The sequence below is a fragment of the Cupressus sempervirens genome, chromosome 3 (assembly GCF_028749045.1).
Source record: "Cupressus sempervirens isolate cs-2001-9-10 chromosome 3, ASM2874904v1, whole genome shotgun sequence".
Taxonomy (NCBI): domain Eukaryota; kingdom Viridiplantae; phylum Streptophyta; class Pinopsida; order Cupressales; family Cupressaceae; genus Cupressus; species Cupressus sempervirens.
The window spans coordinates 402,486,953-402,506,301 of record NC_143120.1 but is presented as its reverse complement, the minus strand read 5'-3'; the positions used below and the strand labels follow the sequence as shown (position 1 = coordinate 402,506,301).

The 19,349-nt window shown below is 36.2% G+C and overlaps 1 protein-coding gene across 14 annotated transcripts in view; it reads left to right on the top strand.

Annotated features, from left to right (window-relative positions):
- The window catches only part of LOC149566708 (DNA/RNA polymerases superfamily protein), a 136,676-nt gene that overhangs the window by 14,674 nt on the left and 102,653 nt on the right, over positions 1 to 19,349 (top strand). For 11 of the 14 annotated variants that reach the window (XM_089820023.1, XM_089820026.1, XM_089820024.1 and 8 more), the window contains exon 7: positions 12,664 to 12,759. The exons of the other annotated variants lie outside the window; for them this stretch is intronic. In XM_089820023.1, coding sequence (XP_089676149.1) covers positions 12,664 to 12,759 — 96 coding nt within the window. The remainder of the gene's footprint in view (positions 1 to 12,663; positions 12,760 to 19,349) is intronic. 14 annotated transcript variants of the gene reach the window in all.

The following is a 19,349-nucleotide window of genomic DNA, read 5'->3' as shown; positions in this document are numbered from 1 at the left end:
ACTGGGTTTTCGATGATCAATCTTTTGAGGCTGTTTGTAATTATGGTTTGCGGTGTCGTTCACAATCCCAAGGTTCTTCTTGATTGGGAGATTGGTTATTCGATGTAAGGTGCTAGCCTCATATTGAGTCCTTTTAGACAGCTTGTACCTTGTATGATCTATGCTGTAATGATGTTGTCTGTTTGCTAGGTCTAGGCTGCTATTTTGTAACGTTATTTTTATCTGCAGCTATTCATGAAATAATTAATGGAGACTTAAAACAAAAGTGCGAACGATGATCAAGAGAGGGTATGGGAATAGAGAATCATTGAAGCTTTGAAGAAGTTCGACTTAGGAAATGTAAATATCAAACAATACATATATGTACATATTTTTATGATTATTAATAGAACTTTAATATTTAATTTAAATAAAAGGAAATAGTGGCAATTAAGGGAGAATTGCTCATGACACCCTATTGTTAGCACCTTCCTAAGAGGGCAATTAAGGGAGAATAGCTAGGGCACCCTATTGCAGCAGTATGTATAGAGAACTTCAGTAAGGACACCCTATTGCTCTGTAATTAAGGGAGAACCGCTAGAGCACCCTATTGCAGAATTAATTAAGGGAGAATAGCTAGGGCACCCTATTGTAGCGGTATGTAGGGAGAACCGTGGTCAAGACACCCTATTGCTCTATAATTAAGGGAGAACTGCCAGAGCACCCTATTGCAAGAATTAGTTGAGGAAGAACCGCTGAGGGCACCCTATCATAGTGATTGTAAAGGGAGAATTGCTAGCAGGGCACCCTTCTACACTATGGTTATGGGAGAATTGCTAAGGCACCCCACTACAGAGAAATTATTATAGAGATCGTGGGATGAGATAAAATCTCACCTAAGTATTATAAAGGGGGGTAATCCTAAAGGGATACTCATTGAGGCCTAAAGGAAAGATAAAGTCTTCCTCAAGGGAAAAAGAAAGAAAGAAATGCACACTAAAAGAGGAATGATACAAGGAAACACATAACAAGAAGAGTGGGAATGCTAAGATAAGTTGTTTCTTTATTCTTGATATTTTCAATGAAATATTATAATTTTTCAATTTATATTGTTGTTCTAACTTCAAGATGGAAATTTTTGTTTCAGGATCATGGGATTGAATACATTGAGAATTTGGATTGCTTGAGGACAAGCAATTCTGGGTGGGATGGACTGTGATATCCCCACCTTGTAAATTAAAATCTAATGATAAGGAATAAAATACAATAAATAAATAGTAAATAAATTAAATAAAATAATAAAATAATATATATAATAATTAAAATAATAATAATATTTAATTAATTATTGATGTAATATTACATATCAATTATTTGATTATAATATGAATATAATTTTATTATAATGTAATATTAAATCAGAATATAAAAATGAAATCAGATCAATTAAAAAGATAATTTCATATTCATATAGTTGTAGTGATATCTGCCAATATCATGTCATGATACAGAGGACTTTGATAGGACGGGACATTACACAATGAAAGTGCCACGATGAAATTGATATGTTTGACTGATTGGATGTTTGAATGCCATATGCAGTGATGAGATGGAAGGGTAAGAGGCGTGCTAGATATTCAGATGAGCCCCTAAGGATTGTGGGAGATGGAGTCAGCTAGCAACGATGTGAGTCAAGATTCAGATTTTAAAATGATTTGTATCGCAGACCAGATATGTATCGCAGACAAAATACAATGAGCAATTTTAAGCAGCAGCGTACTTGGAGATACCATAATAAAATGACTATATAATATCAATCAAGCAATGATTTCAGACTGCCGGAGAAGTACAGACAGGGATTATAGATCATTGCTGAATCCATTGAAGTTTTACAGTAAAGTACTATCGGGTGCCTTAGAAATGGTCTGCCTGCATAACCACATCAAGTTTGCCAAGTCATCAGCACCATTGAACATGAAATAAAGACCATCAGGACATAAATTTATGTTTATACAATCAAAGACTTAAGTTAAAAAAGTATTTATTAAATAAGTGATTAAATAAAATCATAATAAAAGGACAAGACATGCCTCTTTATCTCAGGAGGCACGATTCTTAGAATAAAAGACATAAAAATAAAAAGATGAAGAGAATGTAAAAGGGAGGGCAGAGAAGAGATATCAAGAAGGAATAGGAAATCTTATCACACATCTATCCACCTTGGAGATCTGCTCCATAGAGAAGTGTCTAGTTGGCTGTAACGGGTGGCAAGCAGTCATATCCGTATACATCAGAAGGACAAGAAAAGAAATAGAAGAAATATGAAATAAGGGCCATCAGATAGGAGCAAAGATTGGATTAACATAGCAAACATGGCAAGAGGATTGGAATCTTGATATTTAAATAAGATAACAGATCTGGATTTATATAGCATTGTCTCTTGATGTAAATTGCCTCCGTCCAAAGTTGTGACATTTAATAAGAAGAAATTTACAAACCAAATATATCATATATCGTAGAAAGACAAGCTTGGCCATCTTTGTTAAATATTATATACATATTCTTCGTTTTCAGACATCACAGTCTAATTACTATATTAAATCATGCTATAGCACCTATAATCATTAAACATCAGATATTGCCACCTTTTGTATCAAAATCTATACACATATTTAAGAAACAACAATTGGCATCTTCATATAATCTATTGATGGGGTTTAATTGAAATAAGAAATAAGAAATTGGTAATTGTCATAATTTCTTTGGATTGGGCAATTAAGGGGCATTACAGGTGGGGTTCTAGATCCCCTTCAAAATCTGATTGTATAGAGTTTCAGGGCCCCTTTAAAACCTGCTTTTACTCTAATGAAAAACATAAGATATAAAAGGGAGGAAAGTACATTTGAAAGGGGGGAAATGAAAGAAGAAAGAGGGGAACATACATATTAAGGAAGGAAAATTAGAGAACAAACTATGGAATAATTTGTCAAGAATTAGAGAGGAATTTAGAAATAAAAAACAATAATTAAGATTAGTTATGAGGCACCTAGTGGAAGAGACACCACTCTTGGGAGATACAACAACCCTTGATATCTTTAATTTTTTTATTTCATTTAATAAATTTTAATTTTTAATAATAACATAAAATATCTTTATATGTACTTTTATGTATAAAGCATATATATTTAAATCTTTATAATTAATATAATATAATAAAACTTATATAACTAACCAATGTACATTTATATGAAACATATATTTAAATATTACCATTAATAAGATAATACAAATATTTTTTTCAATTTATAAATTATACATATATAAATAAATTAATGACTTGCAATATAAAACAAATATATAAAGCATTTGTTCAAAAGTTAGGGAATAGAAAAGTTTAAGTTAAACTCGACAAATAGATGAAATATAAAGCATTATAAATTATTTAACTATCCCATTCCATAAGATAAGAGGGTATCTTAAATAAGAAAACAAAATGTAAAAATAATACACTTTTTAAAGTAAAAGTAAACATGATAGTTTTCAAGGAAAAATAAAAGCTAAGTAATATTTCAGGAGAAAAAGAACCATGTGAATCTAAAAATAAATAAATAAATATTTCTTTGTAATTGTGGAGGGGAAGAGTTTTAATTTGTGGAAAGTCAAAGACTTGAAAAAGGTTATTTAAACAATGTGCATGGAAAGTTTAAAAGTGCATGAGAATAAGGGAAAGCAAAGTTCCTAGACTTAGACTAGGCGTATATTCGACAAGGCTAAACTGACTCAGGATTAAACAAAGTGCGAAAACCCAATAAATTTAGAGTTCTTTGAGGATTCAAAACTCATTTCATGCATCTTGAATTGGATAAATCATAAAGACACAATAACATCATAAAGTAGAAGCTAATTTGATCACATCCACAAGTATACATTGGTTACATTAGTATGAGCACAAATTATAGATGAAGGAAATAAAAAACTTAGATATATAAAATTATAAATATTATCAAATGTATATCAAACTCTTGGAATGTGAAATATTTGACATTAAATTTTCCAAACACATAGCAAAATAAAAACAAGTTTATGCCTCAACTTCAGCCTTAGCGCAACTTGGGTCTCTCCTACAATGACATCTAAGGTAATTCTTGGATGGATGAACATCCATAGTCTATGCCTGTAAGATGCCACTCTGACCAACATCAATTGTGTCTGATCATTCTCTATCCTCCTCTGCCATAGTCACAACCTCATCCTCTTTATAGGGCCTAGTAAATCCACTCAAGGTCCTTGTTAGTAAAGATAGGATCATAGACTCAATGTTCCACTCAGATTCAAAATCGACCTCCTCTAGTGTGATTCGATTGGAGTCACTATCAAAAATCTATCTCATTGTAAGACAGAGGTTGTAATGAACAAATACTCTATCGTATAACCTCCCATGGATAGTCTATTGTACCTTTGTGAGGGATTGTGCTCAACCATGCTCCAGTTGCACTTACAATCCAAAGTGCTGCATGGCTAACTCAGTATCTAGTAGTCTATTCTCTTAAGGGTTGGTGTATTAGCACCAAACATTTGTCACCATCTATCCGAGATAAAAAAGAAAATAAATTATCGTCATTTCCAACTTTAAGACAAAATTATAAAATAAAATTATGCACTTAACACATATTATTACCTTGCTGCAATTTTGTGCAACCAACTTTGCACATTTGATTTCTGAACAACTCTCCTTGTGCATTATCGGATGTCAATATCTTGTATAGTGTAGTTTTGATATCAATTTCACTAGTAGACATCTGCATTCAATAGAGCCTAGTAATAGCGTCCTCATCCACCTTGGAATTTAGACAGAAATGGTATGCCAAAATGAGGTAATAAGTGGCTGGAGGACGAGCTTGTGAAGTTGGAGGTGCCATCTCTTATTAATTATTGTCCTAATGGGATGATATTTATTCTCATCTCCTCCATATGTATATTTATTCTCATCTCCTCCATATGTAGATCTAATGACCTACTTGGCCCTATCCTTCCCTCATATACGTACCCATCGCGGACTTCTCCCATCAACATGTAGGAGAACTACTAGGGGCTTTGTGACTTGCAAATATTGTGAAACAATAACATTTAATGTGAATGAAATTAAGCAAAATTGGAAAAAAAAGAAAAATATTAATATAAATTAGAATTAAATACTCAAACATAATGCAGAATTTATAATTTTTTTTACCTAAATAATCTCTGTGCAAAGGGTCCAAAAACCCCATTGCTCAAAAATGCAATCTCCCACATCAATTTGTGCAATAGTTGTAGCATAGGTTGAGGATGTCCGCTCCTCATCAACAAACATGCACCTCAAAGTTGCTTTTGACTGCATCAAGGATTTTAATGTGATAAAATTGAGGCGAATCTTGAAATTCCAAGACGAGCCAACTCCTTTTGCCCCATATATTGCCTTATTATGCTAAGGATAAATGATGATTGCAGATAAACTTGCATTTGTTTTTGGCTTTATCAACACGTCTTGGTGCATTCGAGCTTGCCAATATCGTCCAATAGGTTTATGCAATGGGCTGCACTTGGTGACCAAAAAATGCTTAGGCATCTCCATCAAAACTTTACCTGCAGAAATATAACTTGCTGCATTTGCCATCACCACTTGAATTACATTTTCTTCCCCCACCTCACCCATCAATTCCTTAGTAGCCTTACATAAGTATGTGGCCTTGTTGGCATGCGAGGATGTATCAATGGACTTAAGGAACATGGTGGATCCTGAAGAGAAAGCAAAATCAATGATCAATCAGTCCATAAATTATAAAATTCAAATATAAATCGATACATTAAATTCAAATTATTCAATGCATTTAGGGAAGTAGAATGATCAATCACCTTTGCTAGAAATAAGAAAATCTAGGATTGTCCTATTCCTCTTATTGCTCCAACCATCTGTCATGATGGTGCAACACTTTTTGCTCCAAAACATTCAATGGTTCTCTAATTCAACTTTTATATTTTTAACCATTTCTAACAAATGTGGGCCACTTAACTCATTATTTACGGGCTTTGAACCCTACCCCACAAATGGTTACGACATCTATCATGTCGTGCCAGTAAGTAGACCTGTTGCAAATAGATTATATAAGATAATAATGTAATAAAAATTCATTAGAAAAAGAAAACTATAAATTTAAAATTTAAAATGATCAAATGAAAAAGAATTACTTACAACAAATGGAATGTTGCAAAAGTACCAAAGCTCGCAAAATGCTTATTTATTGTAACATCATGAACCTCCTTGTTCCAAGACAAGCTTTCAAGTGAGGGCTGTAAGCTAGGAGTAATGCATTTCACAAAATATGAATCCAACATAGATTTTTGAACTCAATAAGCAAGGCTAACAGTGCCACTAGGAGCAAAAGTAGAAGCACTAGCACTAGGATGAAGTGAAGGTATAGAAGAACCCTCTCCCACACAACCTATGAATGCGGCTGAACGGGAACCAATACTCGCCTACCCGTCCCTTTGCACGTTCTTTCTTTCCTTTAATTGTCCAAACGTTTCTAGTGACATATAGCATGCTAGAACAACCTTAGGAGGTACCAAAAAACATGACCCAATATCATGGCCCCATACTCCAACAATATGGTATTTAAATCTATTCAATGGCACCAGGTTTTTTTTAACAATATTTACATTTAACTTACCCTTTTATTCCACCAAGAAAATCTTTGGTATACATCCAAGCCTCATCCTTTTGCTTTTGACCTAGTTTCTTAGCCTTAGGTTTAGGTGGAACAAGAGTAGACATTGGGGAAAAAAATATGGTTGTCAAAACCTCAAGGCTGCTGCAAGAAGACCATATTACTGAAAAATAACATTTGTGCATTGTGTTTTATAAACAGATACAAAAAAAGGGGGTTTGTCCCAAAAAAATTGTAGGGTTTTAAATATTTTTCAACTTTTGAATCTTGATTCTTTTCTTTTAAACTCAAACTTCAAAGGTGAAAAAAAGGACAAACAAAAAACCCTACATTTTTTAAGGAAAAAATTATAAATACATATTTACATTTGTTTTCTTAAAATAATGTAGGGTATGTTGATTGTTCTTTCCAACTTTGAAGTTTGAATTTGTTAGGAAAAGACTCAAGAATTAAATAGTTTTGAAAAAATGAAGATTGCTGTTTAGAAAATACAAAGAAAAAGCAAAATAATCCATAAAATTTCACTCTTACCTCTTAAAATGAACTTGAAATGAGATGAGAGCTCTTTGCAATCATTGTATGGATTCTTTGATGCACCGAGCGCAAGTACTCTGTCCCATTGTGATTTGTTGAAGATTTTTAGCTCTTCTTCCTTGCTGGTTGTACTTCTATGGACACTTGTTTTTCTTGTCAACTGAATTTTCTCGTTTCTTGCTGATAGAATGAAACAAAATCCCATTTGGGATTGCAAAGAAAAAAAACAGGAACTAAAACTCTATGATTTTTTTGTTTTTGCAAATGACACTTGTATAATTGGCCGAGTCCTATCATCATGGTTCGCCAGGTCATATGCAAGTTGGCAAGTCAGGACGAGTTTTACCTCAGATTCAGTTGAGTTCGAGTCAAGGCCCATGAGACTTGCCTAGGTTCTCTCGGCTTGGAAATCACCAAGTCTAGGCGAGTTCTAGACAGTGTAGGAACTTTGATGGAAAGACAACATGCGCGTGAAGGGGGAAAAATCATTACTGAGAGTAAATTAAGGGGATTGAAAACATGCATAACAATTGCACTTCATTAGGTAAAATATCACTTACAAAAAAAAAAAAAAAAATAGCAAGTTTGGAAAGATGAGCATATGAAAAGAGGAGGAAAATATACTTTCAAAATAGGGAGGATGCTTGGTGGACAACTTTGTTTTCCTATCCTCCGATGCAAATCATAAGCCAGGAAGCCTTTTAAAATTGTACAGAGATGGAGGAAATATATATTGAATGAGGCAACACAAACTTTATTATTCAACTTATTAATTTTTGGCATGCTAGATTTGGCATAGTTGCTGAAATATTAAAGAACAATGGTCTGAACTTAGCAAAGAAGAGTTTAATGGACATGATTTCACTTTTGTGGTGGTGGATAGTTTCTCGAAGATGACACATTTTATTCCTTGTAGGAAGACTAATGATGTTGTTCATGTGGCATAATTGTTTCTCAAAGAAGTGGCGAGACTATGTGGCCTATCAAACAGCATAGTTTCAGATCTAGACACTAAACTTGTTGGGTACTTTTGGAGGACATTGTAGAAAAAGCTTAATACAAATTTGAGGTCCAACTCAGTGCACCATACAAAGACTGATGGGTAGAGAAAAGGAGTGAATAGGAGTTTGGGGAAACTATTGAGCTGCTTGTTAGGAGATATATTGAAGGGGTGGGATTTGGTTTTAGCATAGGAAAAATATGCATACAATAATTGTTTTAGTTGGAGTACTAGTAAATCACCATTCTAGATTTTATATAGAAGTAGACCTATAAATGCTTCAATTTTAAGGAATTTGGACAAAAGAGAAAAAAATAGCATTGAAGCTGAAGGCTTCACAAAACACCTAAAGAACTTACATGATGAGGTGAGAAGCATATTAATAAAATTAATATTTAGTACAAGGCTAAGGCAGATAAAAAAAGGAGATAAAAGGAATTTTAGATTGGAGATGAAGTCATGGTTCATTTGAGAAAAGATAAATTTTGAATGGGAAGATATGATAAGTTGAAAATGAACTAGTTTGGACCATGCAAAGTCTTGAAGAAGAATGATTCAGGAAATGCTTTTGAAGTATAGTTACCCATTGAACTCAATATTTTGCCTGTTTGATATTTTAGATTTAATAGAGTATATTGAAGGAAGTATTGAAGATGAAATAGCAAAGTACAACAGAATATTCCAGCACCTACATCAGCTGCAAAAGAGATAGAGGATATCTTGTATAGTTGTGTGGGTAGAGGCACAAGAAATGGATAAACATGAAGAGTACTTGGTTAAATGGAAATGACGATCTGTTGAAGATTTCTCATGGCTATCAAAAGTAGAGGTTGTTTGCCTTGGTTTTCCTTTGAACCCCTGAGATGTGCCAAGGTCACTACTCAAATTACCCTGAATGTTTGATATTGGAACATGTAGAATGTAAGAGAAATCTTGCGTCACCCAAAAAGAGATGTTGGCAACTACATTATATTGGTGGGAAATGTGTCTAAACCTTGCAGTCACAGGTGGTAGCTATTTTTAATAAGTTTTTCTTTTGAACACAGATTGTTCTTATTACTTCCTTGGAAGTTCATTTTGGATATAAGCATGCTAGTAATGTTTTGTGGCAAGATCAAGTCTGATTTTGAAGATATTGAATTTTTTTTTTGATGGGATGGTACAAAAATTATAAATTCGATTTTGAATGCCTTAGAGGCACCCAGAGGGGTCAAAACTTGTCCTAGTTGTGGAGTGCTTTGAGAGGTTTCAAAAAAGTGGTTATAATAGAAAATCGAGTACACGGTTCAAAAGTTATGGCTTTTGGAAGTTGTGCCATCAAGACTTAAGTATTGATACAAAAAGAAAGAGTGTAAAATCACTTAGGTGGGAAATTGGACTGCTGGGCACCAAAATGGGGGAGTTTAGCTTTCTAGAAAATTCTAAGGTGGTTATAGGTGCTACATATATAGGAATGAAGGTGGATTTCGGGCTCAGTACCAAAAGGGTATTTTGTGGCTCTATGTATCAGATTATTGTAATAAGGTCCATGTGGCTGTAGCAAGTTATTCTTTAGAATTTTATAATGTCATTTAATTTCCTTGAAGATAATAGAAAGCAAATGTTTATGTTCTTGCAATTTTCTATTTGCTTCTCTTTTGTGTTGTTTGTGTTTGGTTAAATAAGGGGAGTACCCTTCTCATCAAGATTAAAGGTGAGTCCACTCAGTAGAAAGAACACAACAAATTTGATGCGAATTCCAGGAGGAACATCACATGCCACTTCTGTGGCAAACTTGGTCATATACAACAGTTTTGTATAAAGTGGTTGTCTGATCAAAAGTCCAACTGTGGAGGGTCTTTCAAGCATGCTCATATTGCAGAACATTCTGAAGAGGAGTCACCCTTCTATGCATTCATGGCCAAATGGCCTTCAGATTCTGTCCAGTTTTCTGTAGGGTAGTTAGTTAATAAATTGACCATTATGAGAGGATTTTAGAATACTATTCTATTATTTAGCTTAGAATGGTCATTAAGTCTCATAAGTTCTCCAGTTAGTTTAGTTAGTAATTTTCTATTTTCGGTGTGTCAGATAGTTTATATATTTCTAATTCCTCTCTTAGTTAATTTTCTTTTTTAGAAACATTGTCTTTCTATTTCCTTATTAAAGGACCTTTGTCTCCTTTGTAATTACTTTACTTTCAATCAATCCATTGTCGTTTCAAATTTCAGAGGGTAAATTTTCCTATTGATTGCCAAAAATCATCTTCTTTGAGGCACTTGAGTATTAATAAATTATTCGTAGTGATATCCAGCAGATTGAAGGCTTCCATTGGTGTTTGGAAATTTATTATGGAATCGCCCTTGTCATATTTAGCACCCAGCTTGCTGTCGGATGTTTTCTGGATTGATTTTTATGACTCGGAACCCCTGACAAAGTCATAGATCAATATATAACAGGATTGAGATTGCATAGAAATCAGTATTCATTTTTGGAGGGACATAAGAATCATTTGGATCATTTGGTGAATGCATCAATTGAGCCAGAATGGTTAAACTGATGATTAGATTCAGTGTTACGGTTTCCAGCTCTGCACATGTTTATACTCATTTCATTTTCAGGTTATATGTAGTATGCAATATTGAAGAGTTTGTGGTGCATTTTTTTAATAATGCAAATTTACTTTATCCAAGTTTCCTATGAATTGTGCCGTTGTAAATGATCTTGAAAAGAAATGCATAATTTTTTTGAAACTTACTCTGATTAGCAAATTCTGTTACATCATTGCAAGTCATCATTCATAAACTAGCTGCCATATATGAAAAAATAAATAAAAGAAAATTAGTGGTAATCAATTCCTTTTCTGTTAAGCAATTGCTGCAGACCCACTAGAGTTTTCTGTACTGCAGATCTTAATTCTCTTCTAAATCCCATGGTTATGTCCAGCAGAGTAAAGATTCCCTGGTAATTTTATATGTAAAAATCAATGTAGAATAAGGGTGTAGTTAGGTGTGCACCTGCGTTAGTGTCATGCATTGAGTATCTGAATGTTATCAAGTTCTTGCTATGGCTTGTGTGCAAATAATGTGGGTACTGGGGGTATGAATCAACAAACGGGTTTGAAGAACGATGTTTGAAAATTATGTAATGATTGCTTTGTGTTTGCTACATACTTACAAGTGTCTGTTCACTGCCAAGAAGATCGTAAGAGGATTTTTTTGCAAACAAGGTTTTTTCAATTTTTTCTTCATTTTTGCTTTTGCAAGCATGAAACAAACTCTTTGAATTGTTTTTTTCATATTTCTTTCTTTCTTCTGTTAATGTATCAAAAGAGCTAGGATTTATATATATTTTTTGTTTTGAAGTTTGAATGTGTTTTTTGTAAAAGTTCTTGTCATAGAACCTCCCTTATAAATATGTTTGGTTATTCACAAATTGAGAGATCTTAAGTCCAAGTCTGTATATGAGATTTCAATTTTTCTGTTGAAATACTAAACTTGTCTTAATTTTTCCATTTAAATCACACAACCATGTTATGAAGATTAGAGCCTCCTTGCTAATTTTATTTGTAACAATCAATGTTGAATATTATCATATGAACTGTTAATGTATATTTGAAAATTTAAAAAATGGAACTATTTTATTATCAAATCACACGAATAAATAGAGCTTGCAAATGCTATAAAAAATATTAACTAAGAAGCAAAGTTGTCTAAATAAAGGCGTCTAAAAATTGACTAGGTTAAGATAACTAAAAATAAAGTCGAAATGACCGTTGACTAACGAGCTCAATATAGCAAGAACCTAAGATACTAAAAATATTCTAATACCCTCCCTTAATGGTCATTCTGTCAATAGCCCAACAAAAGACTGTTCATCTCTTGTGGTCATAATTTTTTTAGAACATTCTGCTGCTGCTGAGACCATTCATGGATCTGTAGAATGTCAATGACCAAGAGAGTAGCCAAAGTAAAAAAAACAGAGAAGGCTGCCCCCTTCTTTAGAATGGTCTTCTTAGAATGGCTTGTGTGAAAAATAGTATGTGCTGATGGTCTTCATCCTGCACCTCCCTTGTAAATATGCGTGATTCATCACAATGTGCTGGATCTTAATTCAACATCTGCAGTTTAGCTTTCTGTCTTTTATCATTCTAAAAAATGACCATGTAAGGCTTCAGATTAATTTCTTTGTTTAATGCCCAGTATTAGTTTAAGAGATGCTCCACTAAAGTTTTTTGTGTAATTATGGTCTCTTAATGGCAAGCAAGTACATGAATCAGGAAAATTGAATAGAGCTTTGTAGCATGTTCACTCCAATGTATATATAGTATGCTTCTATGTTTGTGCCAAGGAAATGACTTGCCTTTTGATATCTCTGCTTGTCTGATCTGCCCTTCTCCTCTTAGAAATATGCTTTTGGAATTTACTAATTTTTTATGTGAAATGTTTTCAATGGTTATACTTACAGGTTTGCTCGGATATCAATAAACCTAATGGACAGTTTGTCCTGCCAAATGAGCAGCCTGCTATCATGACTTTTGTGTCATCATTGCCAATACGGAAGGTTCATCCAAAAACTATAAAGCTAAATTTGTGAATGTTTCAAACCTTTTGATATCTATACTGGTGCATCCTATGCCCAAACATTTGCATGGCAATATTGTCATTATGCTAGTCTAATAATACTATTCTGTACTATAACTTATTCTCAATGCTTTTCTAATGATATTAAATGGCATTTGTATAAGCATCTTGACAATGTGTCGGTATTATTTTTAATTTTGTAAAATTCTATGTTGGTCATAATGTAAATTGTTTTCAAGGAGAGAGGGGGGCATTGGAGTGTTCGGAAGACATAAGTTTTCTTTACCTGTATGTATGTATTACTCTTTGTTCTACTATTGAAGTAAAAGCCAATGGACTACAGTTCAAGGATAAAAAGCTAAAAATATCAGCAGCTTGAAAATTTCATCTTGTTGCTATATGAGTTTATAAGAGTACATGTCAATTTCCTAGTACATGTTAACATTAAAACAGAATTTTCTAGCATGAAAGAAAAAAGAAAGGATTTAATGATCTTGATTCAGGGGGATCAAAGTATGAAACTGCAGTTAGAACTTTTAATTCTTTGCTGTCTTTTAGGTTTTTGTGGGTGAACAGTAAGGATCAAGTTTGTCATTTTTGAGCTGTTAACTGAAAGGGATCCATTGGAAGAACAAACTGGGTCCTGAATTCTCAAAAGCATCAGAAGGTGTAATAAAGCTTTATTGGAACATCCAGCAAGACACATTACATGATTCTCAATGCTATGCAAATCGTCATCATCATTTAATTTACCATGCTTTTCAGAAATGATTTCATCATCAACAGGGACGAACAATATGGCTGGTGAGCTAAAACAAGAACTAGAAGATAAATTATTATATTGAAATTCTCTGGGATAAAAACCTTTTTGTAGAGGCGATCGTATATATTGGGGAGGCCAACCGCATATACATCCCTTTAGAATCTAAGTTCTCAAGATTAAGTTTTGACCTTACAGTATGATCCGAAGCAGATGTATTTGTTTCTCAACGATCTTATTCAGAACAGAATTATCAACATCTGGATTCAGAGGTAAAGCTCTCCCCTTCCTGCTGCTAGTGAGTCCTTGAATCCTTTGAAAGAGTTTTTCTGTTAGAATTCAGGTGTCATCTACCTTGTAAATGCTATAACATTGCTCCAAATCCTTGGAAAGTGTACAAAGGCACCTAGGATGTATTGGGAAACAATTTGTAACATTTATTTTCTACTATTGTTTGCAGTGCATTCATAAAGGGTGATGGCTTTCACTAGTAGTGGGAAAAGTGAGTTGTGAACACAATTATTTAAAGTTGTTGCAAATGTTCCAGCGCGATCATCCTTGATAAGAGTTTTCATTTTCTTCTCCTGTGCAAGTATGAATTGTTAGGCACGTTTATTGATTGTTGCAAATTTAAATTTCTTAGGTTTCTTCGCGCGATCTCAGTTTTCTTCTCGTTACTGTTGATTTCTTCACGTGGTTTTGTCTCCTGCGTGAATTTCTTTTGATCATCACTCACGCGAAATATTCACGCGATTTACAGATACGAAATCTTTGCGTGATTTACAAATCGAAATCTTCATGTGATTTATCACACAAAATCTTCTGATGATCAATGACGCGATTTACAGACGCGACGAATAGTGACGTGATGCTTTTCATGCGGTGAATAGATGTTGCAGGAATTTCCACGCGATGATTCACAAGATAATTTTCACCTGCACGATTTTTTCTGTTGGAAAAACTGAAAGATTCTCTCTGTTTCCTATGCGGAAATCTTTGTATAGCTCCTGCGCAATTTTGGTGTGTTGATCCTTGCAAAATTCTTTGATCCTGATCAACGATTTTGGTGTTTAAAACCCTTGTCTATTTAATTTTTGGTTGTTGATCTGCACGACGGGCAATTTAGGGCACCTGTGTGTTGCTGCCAGGAAATGCATGCGTGCAAGCCTGTTTTGGAAGTGTTTTGCATTTTAGTGGCTCAATCTGTCTTTTTCTTGCCAAGTGTTTGTCTTTTGAACTCCCTATTTGTTGGCTTCGATCGTCTTTGCTTAGGCTTTGTGGTTTACTGTTTGCTGCAGCTAGCTTCTCAGCTTTTGCTGAAGCTCCCCCTTCTCAGCCACCTCTGTCTCTGACTTATAAGGCTGGTAGAACGTCTGCTAAAGCTCGGAACTGGGAACATAACCTTGAAAGACAATGTGGCGACTCTCACAAAACAATCTCAATGCTCAAATTGCAGATTGATTCCAGTCAAGCTCTTTTGAGTAGCTTCTCTACTACTTTCACCACTGAAACAACGGATATCAAGTCCAACTTAGTCTTGGGCATCGGGCAACGGGCAAAGTTAGACACCATGAAGGATAAACAAACTGAATTTTTAGCTCAACATTCCTCCCCATTGACCAAAACTAAGCAAAAGTTAAAACTTGGGCTTCTTTGTGCAACAATATTGGGATTACACCACTTTTGTGTGTTGAGAAGTTGGTTTAAGGGAAGATTAATGATGAACGGGTGAGGCATGCTTGTGAACTCAATTTGCGGGTTAGCGGCCTTCCCACCTCCTCGATGGACTCCACTTCAGCCAGTCACTCCTTCCTTTTTGACCAATTTTGTATCCTCGATATTACATTGGATAAATGCTGGCTTGGTTCGTGTAATACTCTCTACCTCTGATTCTTCTCTCATTTTGACAGGCTATGGGCTCTTAGGGCAAAGAGGAAGTTATTTACTCTTCCCACTAAAATTTTCCTCGATGAGGATCTCATGAGATCACAGGTGATAGAGTTGAAACAGGTCAGGGACCTGGTTGTGGAGGCGGTGATTTGAACCTCAGAGCTCTGATTCATGACTCCCCCTAGAGGTTTGGAATCCAGACTAGCCCCCATGGCCAAATGACGGTCTTGCCAGTAGTTACGCAAGTGTGAGACCTCTTCTTGCTCTCTTATTAATTCCTAGAATGGGAATGACTTTGTCTGGTCCTTTCCTGGTCTTCTTCAGGATGCGCTGGGGTCTGTAAACATTATGGTTGTTACTTAGACTCATGAGATCCCCGTCCTTCCTCTTCTTGGGTATGCCGACTACCATTGGTTGTCTATTTGTAGGGAGGAGTTCCACACTTCTGGGGAGTTTGCAGTTCTGGTGGTGTTGCTTGTTTAGCCAGGGATGATCTCTTCAGCTCTATCTTGATTGTTCACTCCAATACCTATGCTAGATTCCTGTGGATCTGCATTGGTAATGCGAGTTGCCCGCCATCACATTGATATCTTCATGGCTGTTTGTCACTTTCCACATCTCTTTGCCATGTGCCATCCACAACACCGAAGACGGGGACCCCTTTATGGACATGTACGATTGCATCTCCATGTTTGAGTCTATGGGTGATATCATTATTTTGGGGACTTCAATGCGCTCACTAGGGACCTTTAGACACCTCTTCATGACCATGGAACTGATCTTACCCAAATTACAAGGACTGACCCTGCTAGCATGGGCTTGCAGCATGCTTTTGAGGATTGCCGTGGGCCTCTATCCTGTTATGGTCACCACCTCCTTCAGCTTTGTTAGTCTTCTGGGCTCGTGATTCTAAACGGCCTTTTGTGCTTCCCTAGCTCCAAGCTCTTTACCTGCTGGCCTCATTGTGGTGGTGCTAGTGTGGTGGACTATGTGATTACCCATGCCTCCTTCATTCCCTCTGTTCATAGTTTTACTACCTCCCGCCTCTCGCTTGCCGATCATGCCGTCCTTAGTCTTGTGATTCATTCTGTAATATCCCAACCCTCGGAACTGTAGAAAATTCAAAACTCATCTAGTGACATTTTTACGAACAGTTTGTATGTAACCCCAAAGATGAAAGTTCTGATATTCCTGAGATACTCTAGCTGGGACTGTTATTAAACCGATGATATATTGACCAAAACAATTGATACACCGATGGTCCAAGATAATTATACCATTGGTGGTCAAGAATGACAATGCTATTTCATTGATATATATTTATATTTCTAATACAAGAACTGGCAGATACAGTTAATTGAAATGCGAGCTTAAATGAAATACTTCTTTGGCTACCACAAATTACAGTCCTAATATGCCGGAATGAAATACAATAGAGTGCACCTGGAATGATGTATGCAGACCCGAAATGAGCTAGGACTGCCGTTTGAGACTGATCCTCGCTACCTTTATTGGCCCAACCCTTCGATACCTCTTTAGACCAATGCTCTCTTGCACACTAACCCTGATACCTGCTTACTGTAGTGACGCTGTCTATGTGGAGGAACAAACCTACTTGACTGTTGGATGATGGACGTCTGCACTGTTGCCGCGATATAGCCTGATACAAACTTGCAGATTCACACAAGCCTCTCTCCCTGTTGCGTTCAGCTCCCACTTGTCACATCGAACTTGCTACTGTCGCTTCAGCACTGTCAGTGAATGCTATGCAATGTATTACAGAACTGGTTTAATGCAGGGATCTCCAACTCCAACAGGGTTATGAGGGGACTGTCCACTCTACCGTCCAGCCTTCGCCCACTCTCCTGTGAAGTTCTACTATTCTCCTCCTTGGCTGTGAGTAACTGCTCTTACTGGTGCCGTCCAAGCATGGACTGTCTACTGAGGTGCTGTTATATAACCGACTCCCTTCTGCTATAGTCATTCGTGAATCCGTGTTACTATCGTGTTGATACCATAAAAAAGTGCTGATATTATCTGAGCGACTTAACACCTGTAGATGGGCTTCTGCAAGGTGCTCTTGCTATTCCCTCAGCTATGGAATTTTACTGACTTCTATTTCTACCATCCAAACACAAAATGCCAATACTGACCTGTACATACCATCTCCTTGAAATGACTTCAAACACCTATACTTTCTCTCATGCCGCTGAACTTCCACTCCTTGTAAAACTTCAATGCATCAACTTGGAATCACAGTTCTGAAGTGCAAATGTGAGATACTAGGTTTGCATCTAGTCTAATTTTTTTCCTTAAGGGGTTTCGTCCTTAAGAACTATCCGGTCAAATTTAAGCAACTCTTAGGATTTTAGAAAAATAACATATATTTGTGGTGTCCATCCCAATATAGCTCCATGCTTTTATAACCTCGATATGAGGGAAGACACAAACAACTAGGCAATGTAAGATTAAAAGCCAATTTCGTCTTTTAGTCACTTAAGTAACTTTATAACTTTATAACATTAAAATATTTAAATAAATCACTTAAGTCACTTGAACTTTAATATCTCTTGAAATACTTGTCTGATTGCCATGCCGTCTGAAACGGGAATCTCTCCTCATAATTCCCCATGTGACCAAATACACTTTTTAAAAATAGAAAGGGTCCATCTCTATTACCCCTGACTTACTATACATAGTAACTATCGCAAATGGAGTCCAAATGACATCGAACGAAGGCCAAATCCATAAATCGTTGAAAGTGGGAGATGAATTAATCTTCAGAAGACCCTCTGACCATCCTCATTAGCCTACGAGGGTCCAATATTAGGCTAACCCTGAAATCTGAGGCTAGCAGCTAATGGGGACATTACACATTCCCCCCCACTCTTCATCCCCTCTCGCTTAACCCTTGCCTGCTGTGCCTTGTCCTTGCACCCTCTTCCACCTCCTGGAGATTGACTAGGACCTCTTCATCCTCCATCTTAGACGTCTCCTCCCCTGTTCGCTTCACGACCTCGTAGCTAGGTGTCTTCCATGTTCGACTTATTGGCCCTAACGATTTAGGAGTCGACACTCCGGACCGCTCCTTCCTCCCTCAGCCCCAAATGCCATAGTGCCTTCTCTATGAACCAATGGTATGATGACGACTGTATAAACTTTCACCATTTTTTGCACTTGCCTTTGGTACATGCTCCCCCTCCTACACTCATTTGCGTCTCTCTTACCACGCTTCCTTCACCAAAAGAAATGGTTGTTCATTACTTCCCAGTGTAGATGCTTTTGTAACATGCTTATCCGCAACCCCAAGCTTTTTGGTGCATGTTATTCCCTTGACATCCCCTAGACATCCACCCTTGACCTACGCTCTCTCACCTGCCATACCTCAGCGCTTTATGATATTCCTTGCCAACCCTCTATTTGCCTCACCCCCCTTTCGCATTGCCACATTCTCACCACCTCCAAGATTTGTGAGGCCATCAGATCCATGATATGCAGTAGGGACATGGATGAGGAAGTGTTCCAAGCTAAGCTCTTCAAGCTAGGCATCTTGGTCTTGAGCTCTTTGCTTCCCATGTTCTATAACAGAGTGGTGTACATTGGTTTCCTCGAGTCTTGGGTGAGGCATGTGATCTATTAGATACATAAGTTCGGAGCCACTTTTGACCCCAACAACTACAAGATCATCATGATCGAACACACTTTTGCCAAACTTTATGCCGTAGCTTTGAACACTATCTTATCCGGAGTGCTTAACAAAAGACTTTGTCGGGCCAGGGGCCAGTCTGGGTTTTGTGCAGACTATCAAACTATGAACCATATTTTGACCCTACTTGCAATCATTGAGGACGCTTGACACTGCTCGACAAAAGTCTATTGCTGTTTTGTGGACTTTTGTAAGGCCTTTGATTCCATCCTGT